At 54.4% G+C, this 15,327-nt stretch overlaps 1 protein-coding gene across 2 annotated transcripts in view; it reads left to right on the forward strand.

The window, feature by feature from the left end:
• Nucleotides 1-1,006: 1,006 nt before the first annotated feature.
• WWC1 (WW and C2 domain containing 1) overlaps nt 1,007-15,327 on the forward strand; it is a 176,383-nt gene continuing 162,062 nt past the window's right edge. For both annotated transcript variants that reach the window (XM_008255374.5, XM_002710366.6), the window contains exon 1: nt 1,007-1,599. In XM_008255374.5, coding sequence (XP_008253596.3) covers nt 1,481-1,599 — 119 coding nt within the window. In that variant the 5' untranslated portion in view covers nt 1,007-1,480. The remainder of the gene's footprint in view (nt 1,600-15,327) is intronic.

Genomic DNA, 15,327 nt, shown 5'->3' on the forward strand with positions numbered 1-15,327 from the left:
TGGCCTCAGGGGAGCAGTTAACTCCGTGAAGGCATCATTCCCTCTCTTCCCTGCTCAGCACACTCTGGCCCCTCCATGAGGCTCCTCATGCCTCCAGCCGCACAGAAGGCCCAGAGCAGAAAAGGGGTTAAACAGACAGGAGTAGGGCTGTGCAAGTTCACAGCCAGCTGATCCTGAACGCCTTGTGTGTTTAATTCAGTATTTTTAACTTCCCAAGAAACACCGTGTGCCTGATGGCTTCTCTTGCATTTTTTTTTCTAGACAGGATTTTGCTTTGCTTTCCGTCTTCCTTTTCACAACCTGCCTTCCCCCAGATCCCTAACTTCGCTGCCGCGTGTTTAATGGCAAAGCCCTCACACCTGTAGGTTCTCAGCTGCGCTCCCCACAACATCAGTGCTGTTACTTGCACACAGCGCTGCCCCCGCGCGCGCTGGAAGCCTTCTCAGGGAAGCGGATGCGTGGCACTCCTAATTTTAGAGACCTTAAGAAGAGCCCGCTCCACTTGGAAACGGAGGGACTGCAGGGGGCGCGAAACACCGTGGGGAGAACTGAGTAAGAGGGAGACAGATGGTGCCTGTGTTGGGGGAAGGGACCAGAGATCCTGCAAAACTTCTGTTCCCCGTTTGCAAGAATGTTTCCATTTAACCGCTTCTTGCCCGACGTTTGATGCTGCACCGCAGAGAAGCAAGGAGTTTTTCAGACCTGGCGCTTGAGGTGCCCGGAGCCTGGACACGCGGAGCGCCGAGAGCCAGCTGCGCGGGGAAGCAGAGGCACAGCGGGTCTTAGCCTCAGCCTCCAGGGCTCCGGTTTGGGTGTGGGACCCAGGTAAGGGGCGGCCTGCCTTTCCCTCTGCAGGCGCGGCGTAAGGGGTGGCCGGCGGTTCGGACTGTCCCACGAGGGGGCGCGTCTCCCGCCCTAGGACCCGCCCTCGTGGCGCTGGCGAGGGGAGGAGACCCGGGAACCCCGGCGCCCGGTGCTCCGCCTCCTGTTTCCGGGGCAGCGCAGTTACCTGCACCGGCCGAGCCGCACCTGGCGGAGGCAGAAGTCGCAAACTGAGAGAGCTCGGAGCGGCGGAGCAGAGAGGAGGCTCGGCGCCCGGCTTGGGGGGAGGAGAAGGAGGCGGCGGCGGCGGCGGCGTGGAGAGCGCAGCGCAGCGCGCCGCGGAGGAGGGCAGGCGGCGGCGGCAGCGTTCGGCTCGCTCTGCCCGGCCGGCTGGGCGCGCACCCGGGCCCGCACCGCGCCGCTGCGGGCGCACATGGCAGCGTGAGAGGCGGGCGGCGCCGGGCCGTGGCCGCAGGGCCGCATGGACAGCGGCGCCACCCCGGCCGGCCCCCAGTAGGGCCCCCCCAACCCGCGGGAGCTACCCCCCTGATCATGGTGCCTCGGCGGCCGCCCGGGCTGAAAGCAGCCGGCTGGAGCCGTTGAGCCCCCCGCGGCGGCCGGGGAGCTGCATGGGGGAGAGCGGGCCGCGCTCGGAAAGATGCCCCGGCCGGAGTTGCCCCTGCCGGAGGGCTGGGAGGAGGCGCGCGACTTCGACGGCAAGGTCTATTACATAGACCACACGAACCGCACCACCAGCTGGATCGACCCGCGGGACAGGTAGGACCCCCAGGCAGCCCCCGCCCTCCCCCACGCCCGCGGGGCCCTCACCTGCCCTTGGGGCCACCGGGCGGGGAGACTCTGCGTGCCTCTTAGCGCTTTCTGCAGCTTGTCCCCACCCCCACCGCTCCCGAGCACGGTTCTTGCCCCCACCGCGATCCCCCGAGGGAGGACTTAGGCCCCAGCTGCACCTGCCCAGAGTTTTGACCTTAAGCTGTAGCCCCGCCCACCGCCCCTTTTAGGAAGAGAGGTCCGGACCGGGAGGAGGTAGCGACCTCGCCAGTGGAAGCAGGGTCGTCCCCAGCTTTGGGGGTTGGGGGGACGGGGGGATGGGACGGTGGGGATCCAGGATACAGTGAAGGGCTAGGCACTCGGCGAGGAGCAGGCAGGTTGGAGTACGCCTTTTGACAGGTGCCTCGGAGGCGCTGGATCTGAGCACCGGAGCCCGTCCCGGAGCTCCGAAGGCCGAGGGGAGAGCGAGAGGAAGGCGCGGGGGAGGGCAGGTGAGGGAGACTGGTTCTCCAGGAATCTCAGCAACTTGGAAGCTGTTAGGATGCAGAAGGAGGTGAGAGGCCTTCCCTGAGCCCTGCCCACGCCTCTGTCTCCTCCCTGAGTCCGCGCAGGGGAGGTTTCTCCGGCCCTGCAGCAGCTGTCCTGACCTTGGTCGGTACCAGGCCGGCCGGAGCAGGAGATGGCGTTGCTGAGACAGGGGCAGTGAGAGGTGGCTCTGAGTCCCCCAGACTTTCTCCCGGGGTTCCCTGCCTGGCGTTTCTTTGCGCGTACACGCCCTCCCCATATATGGCCCACAGAGGGGGCACCACACCAGTGCCGGGTCTCTGAGTTGTCCTTTGCTGACACGGACTGGGGTCAGAGGATCTCGGGAATGTGGCATGTTCATCTGGTCTCTGGCCGTGGGGTTCGGGTCCCTGGAAGGAATTGAGGCACATTTTTGGGGCCCTTCATCTTGGGATGTTGGGATGGGGACGAGGTGTTGTAGAGGGCTAGGATGGGGTATAGAGCACCGTGTGGGTGAAACCGGGAAAGGAGGCAGAGGATGAGAGAGTTGAGAGACCCAGTGGTTTCTGTGAGCTCTTGTGTCCATTCATTCATTCCCTCAGTGATTTCTGGGTGCCCACACTGCTCAGCATCTGGCCGAATGTCTTGCCGATGTAATCTGGAAAGCACACTGCTTTAGCCTCTGCGCCTCACGTTTTGCTAGATGGCAATGGGTCATAGTGGGACTGTTGTGGGAGGTGACCTAGGCGATCGGAAGCCAATTTCCATTGACATTTTCCTAAATTCAAGATTTATTCATTTAAAAGGCAGAGTGGTGGGAGGGGAGAGCAGAGTGGAGGGAGATAGGGGAGCTTCTATTTGCTGTTCACTCCTCAAAGAACTGCAACAGCCAAGGCTGGGCCACTCCGAAGCTGGGAGCCAGGAACTCCATCCCGTTCTCCCACATGGGTGGCAGGGACCCAAGTACTTGAGCCATCATCTGCTGCTGCCTACCAGGATGCAGTGGCAGAAGCTGGATTAGAAACAGAGGAGATGGGCTCAGAACCAGGCACCCCAGTATGGGTTGCCGTTGTCTCCAGTGGTGACTTCACCTACTGTACCATGACACCCGCCCCCAATTTTTAAGCACCAGGGAAAAGTTGCCGGCCAGAAGTATGGTTTGCTTGAGTGTTCCGGTCGTGGCACCAGAGTGGATGCCCTGCCTCTGGAGCGCTCCTCTCCAGGCCTGACCTGATCCGTGTCTTCCACACGTTGCTCAGGGCACTTGCCCCCAAGCCTCTTTTATTGTGGTGGTGACCTTGGCAGCCCCCTTCCCTTATCTTCCCCGTAGAGCAGACACAGGTTCAGGCTTACATGTCGTCCTCCGGAGCCGGCTGAGGCCCGAGTGCTGTTAGCACGTGGGAGGACCAGGCCAGCCCCTCCAGCACTGACAGCGATAGGTCTGAGGACTTCCTGTGGCTCAGAGAGGGCCAGGGATCAGGGAAAGGTATGTTCACACTGCAGAGCGAGTGGGCGTGTGGCTTCATGAAGAACCACCTGGCTAGGACATGGTCTCCCACATGGTAGTATTACAGGACCACCTTCCTGGTTTTTTGTTATATTCACCTGAGCTGTTGCTTTCTTGATTTCTTTTTTATTTAAAATTATTTATATATTTGAGAGGTAGAGTTACAGACAGAGTGAGAGACAGAGGTCTTTGATCCACTGGTTCACTCCCTGAACGGCCACAATGGCCAGACCTGGGCTGATCCAAAGCCAGGAGCCAGGAGTTCTTTCCGAGTCCCTCACATGGATACAGGGGCCCAAGCACTTGGGCCATCTTTGGCTGCATTCCCAGGCCATAGCAGAGAGCTGGATTGGAAGAGGAGCAGCTGGGACACGAACTGGTGGCCATATGGGATGCTGATGCTGCAGGTGGAGGCTTAGCCCACTATGCCATAGCTCCAGCCCCTTGATTTCTTTAAGACATTTATTTATTTGGAAGGCAGAGTTACAGAGAGAAAGGGAGAGACAGAAATCTTCCACCCGGTGGTTCACTCCCCAAATGCTACAACGGCCAGGGCGATGCCAGACCAAAACCAGGAGCCTGGAGTTTCTTCCAGATCTCCCACATGGGTGCAGGGGCCCAAGCACTTAGGCCAGCTTGTGCTGCTTTTCCCAGGAGCATGAGCGGAGAGCTGGCGCAGCAGTGGAACAGCTGGTCTCGAACTGGCACCCGTTTGGGAAGCCTACGTTGCCGGCGGCAGCTCAATCCACCTTCCCATAACACCGTTCCCAGCTGTTGCTTTCTTAATGCTTGATTTTGGATCAACTCACTTTGGGATTTTTAGTGTCCCTTTTGCAAATAGAAAACTAGTAATACTCATTGCTAGAAATAGAGGGAAGCCTTGAGAAATACCGGCGGAGAAACTAGCCCAGTGCTACTATGTTGGCTGGATGGCGTGGCCTGCTCAAGGCCCCTGTGCCAGGCCTGCCCAGCCATTGTTTTTAGGCAAATTAGTAAGCAGTGAGTTGTTCACCGTCTTCACCTTCGAAGTGTCTGGTTTCTACGGCTTTACTGTCTCTCCTGGTCACCCCACCCACACTGGGCTGTGTGCGTCTAGAGCTTGAGGCCCGAGGGTAACCCTGGGGGTCACTTTGAAAGTTCTGGGAAAGAGCAGAGATTGTCCACTTGGGCCCCTGCAGCATCTACCTCCGCACTGCCTGCTGGGAATTTCTGTCTTTCAGTCCTGCATGTGTGCCCTGGGGCCAGGCTTCTCTGAGATTTGAGTGCGCCTTGCTGAGGGAAGAGAAGTTGACTATGTGCAATCTCAGGTAGTGTTTCAGACCCTTGGCATCTCCGGGCCCCTCTTGACTTGATGAGGGGAGATGGGAGTGAGTTGAGAGGAAGAAACTTAACAGAGCTAAAAAAGAGCCCAGCTTCTCCTCAGGCCCCCTAGGGCAGGGAGAGAAATTCTGCCAGGGCAGTTACATCTCTGCAACTGGCTAATGTAGTGAGATAAAAAGAAAAAATTAATCAAAAAGCCCATTCCTTACAGTGTGTCTGTTTGCCTTGGCTTTATTCTTACCTGCATCATGGAGACGTCCACCCATTCCCCTGAATTTAAAACAAGCCCGTCGAATGGCTCTTCAGTCCGAAAAGTGATTTCTTAGCCACCGAAGACAAATAGCGTCTCCGGTTACCAGCCCTAAAGAATGTCTTGGCACATTCCTCGCTCTGGGGCTGAGCTGTTTTGTGTGGTGGCAGCGTGGAGCTGCTGGGGGTAGGGAATCCAGTTTTCAGCTTACCCTTTCACCAGGGGGATGGAAGAGCCGCCGGGCAGCCAGCCCTGCCAATTCTGTCCCCTTCCCACCCTGGGCAAGACTGGGAGGCCGAAATTCCTGAGCACCGTTGTCCCAACAACCACAAGGGGTCCAGCGGGCAGCTCGGGCCCTGCCCACTGGGCCAAAGGCTCTGGCGGCGCTCAGGCGCTTCCCCGAGTCCAGGCCGGTCCTGGAAGGTACCAGGTTGTTGGGCAATCAGGTGCTGCCCATCGGTGTTAGGGCTCCTTTGGAGCTGGGCTCGCTTTGCAGAGGCACTGCGGTGTCGTGAACCCTCCCAGCAAAGGGCCGACGTTCCCCGGGAGTTTGCCTTCCTGGCACGCACAAGTACACATGCCGGTGGTTGGAGGAAGAATGCATCACTGGGAGTGGCCCTTTGGGAGGAAGTTCCTCGAACCTGATTCCCGCTGCCCTGTGCTTTGTGATCAGATCTTGTGAGGACTACCTGGGGACCGGGGCGCACTGCAGGTGTGTGTGATGGGTGCTGGAGCCCCAGGCTAGAAAGTCTGTGAGATGCCACGTGAGGAGGCACCTGGGCTCCCCCTGGTCTTTGTGAAGTCATCTGAAGTCTGAGAAGTTAGGTCTACCGCAATCAAAAGACCCTGACCTCCTCCGGGTTACAGACACGTAGGGGACTCAGACAGAGAGGTTCAGAACTCTCAAAAGCCTTAAGCCAAGGTGTTTGCTCCTGATTTCTGGGCTCTCATCAGGGTGCTAACTCCTGCCATAGATGAGCCTGGAAACTGCTTGGTCGAGGTCGCAGGTGCTGCCCAGCGCTTCTGTGTTCAGGCCGCCTACCACGAGCTTCCCGTGAGTTACTTTAAATCCTCCCAGCAACCCCGGGAACAGGTGCATTGATCTATCTGCATTACCTGAGGCTCAGGGAGGCTAAGTTTGGTGAAGCCACTCAACTGTTGTGAAGCTGAGCGGGGAGTGCCTGCTAGGCCAGTTCTGGTGCCCACATTTCTAACCACTTGCACCATTCAGCTTCCCGCTGAGTTAGTTGCTGGATCAAGACCTCTGCTCCATTGCCTGAGGAATTTGGCCTTGGGAGATGGATGGGACTGGCACTGTTTCATTTACCTGTGACCACTCGAGTGTGGCCAGGCCGTGGTCAGACAGAGGGCAGGTGTGGGTCATTGAAAGAGGGTAAGCCTGCGGATCCTGGAATCCTGGCTGTTCCGTTTGCTGCCTGAGTCACTTTGGAAAGTTACACGTTCTCTCTGAACCTCTGACGAGGGGACACACATAAACCACCAAAGGTGATCAAGAGCATAAAATGAGCTACAGTGAGGAGAGGGTGCTATAAACACGCAATGGGGCACTTAGGAGTGCCGCTGCCTTTACCTTGTGCTGCGGAGTTCCTGCAAAAGCCCAGGTCAAATGCAGGCCGTCTCTCTGCCCAGCCTTGCCATAAGAATGGCCTTTGTGGTCATGTAAACTTGACCTCTCGTTTCCTTGCAAAACTCGGACACAGACGCAAGTGACTTGGCCAAGGTCACAAAGCAGATAAATGGCAGTCTTGGGTCTAGTCAAGGTCTCCTTTCCTCTTTTTTTATGGAAAGTGTACTTCTTGCTTTTCCTTAACATCAGATCCAGTTCTCTCCTCCTTGGTGATAGTTGGGACCTGTTTTATGTTTGTGGCTGAGTTACTCACAATCCTTTTGACTGTGTAGACCAGGAAGTTTCATTCATGGTGTCTCAGTCATGGGTGAGTCACATCATAGGAATTTCCTATATGTTGAATGGTCAAAGTACCAGTGATGGCTAGGGAATTACTACTCTATAATTGATTAAAATGGATTTAGGGTTATTGTCAGACTGTCACTTTCTACCCACTTATATTTTAGTGTACTTTCTTTTTTTTTAAGATGTATCTATTTATTTCAAAGGCAGAGTTGAGAGAGAGAGAGAGAGCATGCGAGAGTGCTTTGATCCGCTGGTTCACTCTCCAAGTGTTGCAACGGCTAGAGCTGGGCTGATCCGAAGCCAGGTGCCAGGAGCTTCTTCTGAGTCTCCCACATCAGTGCAGGGGCTCAAGCACTTGGGTCATCCTCTGCTGGCCATTAGCAGGGAGTTGGATCGCAAGTTGAGCAGCTGGGACTTGAACTGGCACCCATGTGGGATGCAGTGCTGCAGGTGGAGGCTTTACTCTCTGTGCCATGGCACCAGCCTCGTATACTCTAGTATAATTTCTTAAGTTGGAGTTAGAACCAGTCTGCCAGAAAATTTGCCCACATTCTGTCTTCTCTGTCTGCTTCTGCTCATAATGATTCATTATTACCTGTATACCTGTAATACTCTACCTGTAGTCAGGTTGTTAGAGGGTATTTCTTCTCATCCACAACTTGAGCTTATGATCCATACATTCCATGGGCTTTGGCCATGCCTGAGAACATCTTGTGTCAGTTATTAAGGAAGAAATTAAGCGACTTGGTATTGAGGTATAGTGGGTTAACTTGGCACCCGTGATGCTGGCTTCCCTTATGGGTACCAGATCGAGTCTCAGCTGCCTCACTTCCGATCCAGCTCTCTGCTAATGCACCTGGGAAAGCAGCAGAAGATGGCCCAAGTACTTGGGTCCCTACCATCCACATGGGAGATCCAGATGGAGTTCTGAGCTCCTGGGTTCTGCCAGGCCCAGCTCCATCTATTCCGGCCATTTTGGGGGATGAACCAGAGGATAGAAGACATCTCTGTCTCCCTCCCTCCCTCCCTCTGTAACTCTGACTTTCAAACAAAGAAAAGGAAAAGGTATTGAGAGTAAGAAGCACTAGTATAGATAAGAGGGAGAAAGAAGAGACATAGGAACCCACAGATAAAATAATAAATGGTAACACATCAAATGTTTAGACTGTTTCTTTTTTGTTGTTGTGTTTTTTTTTTTTTTTTTTTTTACAAGCAGAGTGGACAGTGAGAGACAGAGAGAAAGGTCTTCCTTTGCTGTTGGTTCACCCTCCAATGGCCGCCGCCGGCACGCTGCGGCCGGCGCACCGCGCTGATCCGATGGCAGGAGCCAGGTGCTTCTCCTGGTCTCCCATGGGGTGCAGGGCCCAAGCACCTGGGCCATCCTCCACTGCACTCCCTGGCCACAGCAGAGAGCTGGCCTGGAAGAGGGGCAACCGGGACAGAATCTGGCGCCCCGACCGGGACTAGAACCCGGGGTACCGGCGCCACAGGCGGAGGATTAACCTATTCAGCTGCGGTGCCGGCCCCTACCATTTATTCTTAAAATGACTGCACCTGATAAGGATCTCACAGAGATGTTGCTAAGGGGCCCTAACTGGAGAAGCTAGTGAGATCTGCATGGCAGCTTAGGAAACCATTTGGCGGAAGCTCTCCCTCTGGGCACAGCCTGCTAACCAGGACTCTGGGGATGAGAGCAGAGAGACAAAGGCAGAGAAACTCTTTGAAGGATGAAGTCTGTGCAGAGTTCAAAGTCATTTCCAAGTCGCTTGGGTGCATGCTCCCAAAAGCCAGCCAGGGATGAGCAGCCATGGCAGCTTCTCTCTGTCACCATCCCTCCCTTTTCTGGGGACAGGGCTTATCCAAACTGACCTGATTTTTCCAATTCCCTGGGGTCCCAGGTAGCTGTGAAACACTGCCCTTTTGAAGGGAAGAGAATCAGGTTGCCTTAGTTACCGGGAAGGTTGGCACACCGAGCTGAGGTGCAGGTAAGGCGAGACAAGGCTAGAATAAGCGAGAGTTGCCGATGGCCAACGTGTTGCTGCAGAAGCAGCCTCCGGCAGGTGTTGGTAACATTTACAGAGGGGTGCATGCCTAGTGCCACGCTGAGGGTCAGGTCCTCTCTCTGGCCACAGCTAGCTGCAGGCAGTGAGGATCTGCAGTCCCTAGCTGCAGAGGAATCCACTTCCTCTGGAGAAGTGGCTTCAGTGTCCTCTTATGTGGGGGAAAGTGCTTTCTAGCTGTAGACTGAGGGCTGGATCGCATTGAGTTTGCGTGAAACTCTCCTGCCCTGCCTCTCTTTTGGCGGAGAAAGGGCCAGCCGGCTGCGAAGGTGCTTCTAGGTTGCCTGAGCCCCTGTTGCTGAGGTTAGCCCATGAAGAAATTGGATACAGTGGCGTTTGGTTATTTCTCCCCTCGCCAGCAGCCGTTCAGCCTCCAGCTCCTGATCAGAAAACCCCTTGCCCAAGTAGGGGGGCCGGGGGTGGGTGAGGATGAGACCCATTCTGTAAGGATGCTGGGCAGGGAAGAGGGGTGCATCAGAGAGGCTGGCGAGGAGGGGGGACGGACGAGCGGGCTGGGTCACAGGCCCACTCCCCAGCCCTGAATTGCCTTCAGTTCGTCCACCCACCGCATCCCTTGCCGCTGTTGCGAAGAAATGGGATCTTTCAGTTTCAAATGTCTGCCAAAGAATAGGGACTGAGGCTTAAGTTCTCACTCAGTGGTCAGCCAGGAAAAAAAAAAAAAAATGAAGCTACATCAAGATTAGGGACACCTTTGTTGGTGTCCCCCCCCCCCCCCCCCCGGCTCCATTCATCACGCTTTGGCAGTGAAGACACCAGGCCAACAGCAGCTGCCGACTTTCCCCCGGTCGGCTGCCTGCTGTCACCCAGACCTCCTTCGGCGGTAGCCCCCTCCCGCTGCTGACTTCCTCCCTGTTCAGTGGCTGTTCCTTGTTGGGATCTGGTGACTGGTAACTGACTTGGGAGGATCAGATGTCAGGAGAGAGGCGTGGGGTGGCTGCTAGGGTGAGAGGACCCTGGAACTGCCTTCCGATCCTGCGTCTTGTCTGGCTTTTCTTGGAGAGCGAGGGCTCTGGGAGTCTTTCCCTTTGTAGTTCAGGAATTTCTTTTAGAATTTTTTTTTTTAATTTATTTGAAAATCAGAGAGGAGGAGGGAGAGACAGAGACAGAGAGAGAGAGAGAGAGAGAGAAAGATCTTCCACCCATTGGTTCACTCCCCAGATGGCCACAACAGCCAGGACTAGGCCAGGCCAAAGCCAGGAGCCCAAAACTCCATCCAGGTCTCTCATGTTTGTAGTGGGGGGCCTGGGAACTCTGGCCATTCTGTGCTGCCCTCCCGAGCACACCAGCAGGGAGTTGGCTGGGAAATGGAGCAGCAAGGACAGGAACCGGCACTCACCAGAGGTGCTGGTGTCTCAGGTGGCAGCTTAACCCGATCTACCACAATGCCAGCCTCCTAGGAATTTCTTAGAAGAGTGCTGTTGGTCTTTGTATCACAACAGTGAACTGGCATCTGGTGCTAATGATGGTGACTGTTGATGGTTGTCTGTCATGGGATGGACCTGGTGTGTCATACTCCAAGCACTTGCTCATTGGATCCTTCTGGTGTTTTGCAAATGGGGAAACAGGCTGAGAGACATGAGGTGACAAGCTCAAGGTCACATGTAGAAAGGCTCAGAGTTGGAATCTGAATGTAGATCTGATTTTGAAGCCTGACTCCTGGTGCTGCTGCATTTTCTGTGAGTTGGAGAGGAAGGAAGAGAAGGAAGAGGAAGTAGGAGAGGGACCTCTTTAACTGCGGGGAACAAACAGAAACACCTATGGCTGTATGTAGCTTGTTCACTGCAGAGTGCAATGTGTGTGGTTCCAGCCCAGCCTGGTCCGTACATACCACGCTGTTCCCTGCAACAGCCATAAAGATCCCCAGAGGACATGGAGTAAACGAGGTGCAATGAGTGACCTTGAACCAGTTCTTTGTCCTATAAAACAGGTATGGGGAGGACCTCCCTACCCCTGAGGGCTGGGAGAGGTATGAGAGGACACCATTGGTGGAAATTCTGAGCACAGGGCACATTCCACTGGGAGCTGTCCCTAGCTAGCTTAACTTGCCTTCTTGGGCACTGGTAGGTGAACTAAAATGCTGATTTCTTCCTTGCCAACTCAAGTTTCTTCCTGATGGGCCACAGTGATGGTAGAGCTTGCAAACCAGCTTGGTGGCACTCATTATATAAGTGAATCAATAAACCGCCCCTCCCCCCAGTCTTATCAGAGGCAAGCCCTTCTTTGGAATTTCTGGCGTGAAGCCTCTCTAGCCAGGAAGCGGCCACGGGGCTGTGTATGGAGCCAGAGGCAGGGGTAATGACTTGCAATTGTCATGGCAGAGCTGAAAAGCCTGATGGGGGAAGAGGAAGTCTTTGGCATTTGTGCCTGCATTGACAGCACCGGGCTTGACTTTCCCCGGCGTTTTCCTGAGGTGGTAGAGAATCTGCTGAGGGTGGTGCGGTGGAGGTGCAGAAGGCAGCGGTATTTATCACGTTCCACCTGGCTGGGGTTGGACACTCACTCAGCAGGTATTTATGGAGTGCGCCAGCGTGCAGATGCCCGTGCCGAGGACCGGTGCAAAGTCCCTGCCGCAGTGGGCTGTGCACCGAGGAGAGCGAGCCTGGCTGGCAGTTACGCAGAGCAACTGCTTTATGACCAGGAGCTTGCTGGTGTCTCGAGCTCTTTGCCCTGTCTTAGGAAGATGGAGGAGCAGGCTTCACTCTGACACCTGTTGACGGTGGTGGTGTGAACCTAGATTTGGAGCCAAAGAACCTTTGTGCTCTCAGCAGGGCGTTAACCAAGAGCCCCATTTGGTGAGCTGGGCTAAGGGCTGGGAGTGCAATGGGGCGAGATAACACACCATCTGCAGCTCGTGGAATTTACTGGGGATTAGCAAGAGGTACAGCTTCATGGATCTGCTCTCTGAACCTCAGTTTGCTTCCTCTCCCGTGTCAGCCATTTGACATTTATTTATTGGATGGCGTGCCTGTAGGATGCCATGCGTTGTCCTGGCGCGGGGGGTTAGCAGTGCTGATACCGACAAGAGTCCTTGTGGAGCTTACATTCTAGAGCAATGGTTGTCAGACCCAGGGGAGCAGCAGAATCCCCTGCAGAGCTTTGCTGGACACCTGGAGTCTCAGTCTGTGGGTGTACGTTTCTCACAGGTGCCCAGGTCACCCTGCTGGTCCACGGCTCGCACTTTGAGAACTGCTGATGGACTCTGAATTATCCCAGGGTCAGGAGGGGAACTCCGCTGGTGGTGTTTTACAGATGAGGAGGCTCCAGAGTGGGAGCTTGGTCCTCCCTGCTGTGCTAAGAGGGGTTGAGGAGTGGTTCCGGGAGTGGGCGCCTTTCACCTCTGTTGCCAATGGTTTGGAGCACACTGATGTGGTTCTTTGCTGACTGAGGCCCAAGAGGTGGTAAACTCTGCAAGATTTTCTCGTGTCGTGTGCAGTCCACCCAGAGCGGTAGGTGGTGTCGGGGGGATTCCAGAAGCCGGCAGGGACTTCTCTTTAATTGGGGTGTGCAGGATTCTCTGGGATGAGCAGAGGAAACCCTCCAGGGAATGGAGCCAGGATGCTGGTGCTGAGCTGCCCCGCGCAGGAAGGGTCTCTGGGCTCCTTGACCCCTGGGAACCTTTGCTGCTTCACCTCCAGGAGGTGTAGGGATGAGGCCAATTCCTCGCCACATGGATCTCCAGAGTAGCCCTCCAGGAAGACCTTGTCCATGGCTGTCTCCCTTGACGATACTTGAGTCTTGCATGCATTTGTCACTTGCCAAGTCTTTTTTTTTTTAAAGATTTATTAATATTTTTGAAAGGCATATTGACAGAGAGAGACAGAGACAGGGAGAGAATGATCTTCCATCTGCTGGTTCACTCTCCAAATGGCCACAACAGCCATTTAAACCAGCTAAAGCCAAGAGCCAGGAACTCCATCCAGGTATCCCACATGGAAGGCAGGGGCCCGAGGACTTGGGCCATCTTCTGCTGCCTTCCCAATGGGAAGCTGGATCAGAATCAGAGCAGCTGGGATGCAGTTGGCTTTCCAGTATGAGATTCCTGGGAATGGCAAGTGGCAAATTAGCCCGCTGCCCCCGCAATGGCTGGCTCCTGTCACTTGCTAATTCTGTGACCTTGGTCAAGTTACTTAAACCCTTGTGAGCCTCTGTTTCCTCATTGGCAAAACCAGACTAAATGAACACCTGCCTCCTGGGATTGGCGAGATTTACACGAGAGGTCTCTTGTTAGAGGCAGGCTGCACGAACTGCAGCAATTCCAGCCTCCCCGGTGCACTTTATAGCTTTGTTTAGTTTTATGGAGTCCTGCTCCATGCATGTATTTTTAACTCCAGGTTTTTTTTTTTTTTTTTTTTTTTGGACATACACCTCTTACCTTCTTGTTTCTCCCAGAGAAAAATCTTCCCTGCACAAACTGATCACATTTGAGAGAATCGGCTTCTTCCCAGTAAACAATGGCTTTTGCTAGACATGTTATTAAGGGACATTTAATAACCCAAAGAGTTTCAAAAACTAGTGTCAGTGGCTTATATCCATCACTGACATAAGTCAGGTATTTGCCAGGAGCTGAAGGAGGACCCTGGGTGGTTTTTGAGCCACTTTCCTGGTCCCCAGGCTCTCCAAGGTTTTACCCTGGTACGGTGGTTCACACAGTGAGCGCCCAGAGCGGTGTATCTGCTTCCCTCGAGAACTTGTCAGAAATGCTCCTGCTGTCCCACGCTGACCCACTCAATCAGGAGCTCTGGGGGTGGCTCCCAGCAGGCTGTGCTGTAACAAGCCCTCTGGGTCACCTGCTGCCCACCAAGTGTTTGCAGCCAGAATGACCTCAGGTGTATTATTAGTGGCTGAATGGCAGAAACTGGCCAGGATTCCAGAAGCTTCTTAGCACAGGTCTGTGCAGCTGATTAGAGTGGTCCTCATCTGCTTATGAACATTTCAGTACTACCCCCAGAATGTTACTGGCCAAGCTGAGCCGTCACACCTCTTTCCCCAGGCCCTTCACTGTCACTTGGCATATTCTTGGCATATTCTTCATCAGGATACAGCTCACAAATGAAGTATTTGTCTTGTTAAAGATTTATGTATTTATTTGAAAGGAAGAGAGAAAGAGAAAGATAAAAAAGTGATTGATCTTCCATCTGCTGGTTCACTCCCCAAATGGCTTCAAAGGCCAGGGCTGGACCAGGCTGAAGTCAGGAGCCTGAAACTCCATTTGAATCTCCCATGTGGGTGGCAGGGACCCAAGCACACAGACCGTCTTTTTTTTTTTTTTTTTTTTTTTAAGATTTATTTATTTATTTGAAAGAGATACAGAGAGGCAGAGAGAGAGAGGTCTTCCATGCACTGATTCACTCCCCAAATGGCTACAGTGTCTGGAGCTAGGCTGATAGGAAGCCAGTAGCCAGGAGCTTCTTCCGAGACTCCCACATGGGTGCAGGGACCCAAGGACCTGGGCCATCTTCTACTGCTTTCCCAGGTCATAGCAGAGAGCTGTATTGGAAAGGGAGCAGCCGGGACTCGAACCGTGGCCCATATGGGATGCTGGCACTGCAGGCAGCAGCTTTACCTACTGCTCCAGATAGCCAGCCCCCAGGCTGTCTTCTGCTTTCTCAAGCATGATAGCAGGAAGCTGGGTTGGAGGTAGAGCAGCTGGGACTTGAGCTGGTGTTCATGTGAGATGCTGGCCTCACAGCATGTGGCTTAACCCGCTGTGCCATGATGCCAGCCCCACAAATCAAGCTTTGAAAAGCCTTCCCCATTGCTCTTGTCCTGTCTCCATGACACCTGACGCTGTATTCAGGCAGCAAGATCTCCATTTTGTGGCTGGCACACAGTGGGAGCAAGCTAAGCCAGAAGAGAATGTTCCCCCATCAGAAGGTTTGGGTTCTGTTTCTGGCCGTTGGTTGTGGCAGCATTAGCCTTCCTGAGCCCTGTCTCCATGGCTCTGTAGCACAAGAGTAGGACCCTTGATCTCTTTTTCTATAGCAAAGAATAAGAGGGTTTCCTTGGAGCAGATTCCCAACTTCTGCTGCTTGTTGGAATCTTTAGATCAACCGAAAGGGACTATGAAAAAATACCCCAGCCTGGTGCATACCCAGAGATTGTTGTTTAATTCCTTTGGGGT

This window comes from Oryctolagus cuniculus, chromosome 6 (genome assembly GCF_051225735.1).
Source record: "Oryctolagus cuniculus isolate XC-2025 breed Fujian yellow rabbit chromosome 6, ASM5122573v1, whole genome shotgun sequence".
NCBI lineage: Eukaryota > Metazoa > Chordata > Mammalia > Lagomorpha > Leporidae > Oryctolagus > Oryctolagus cuniculus.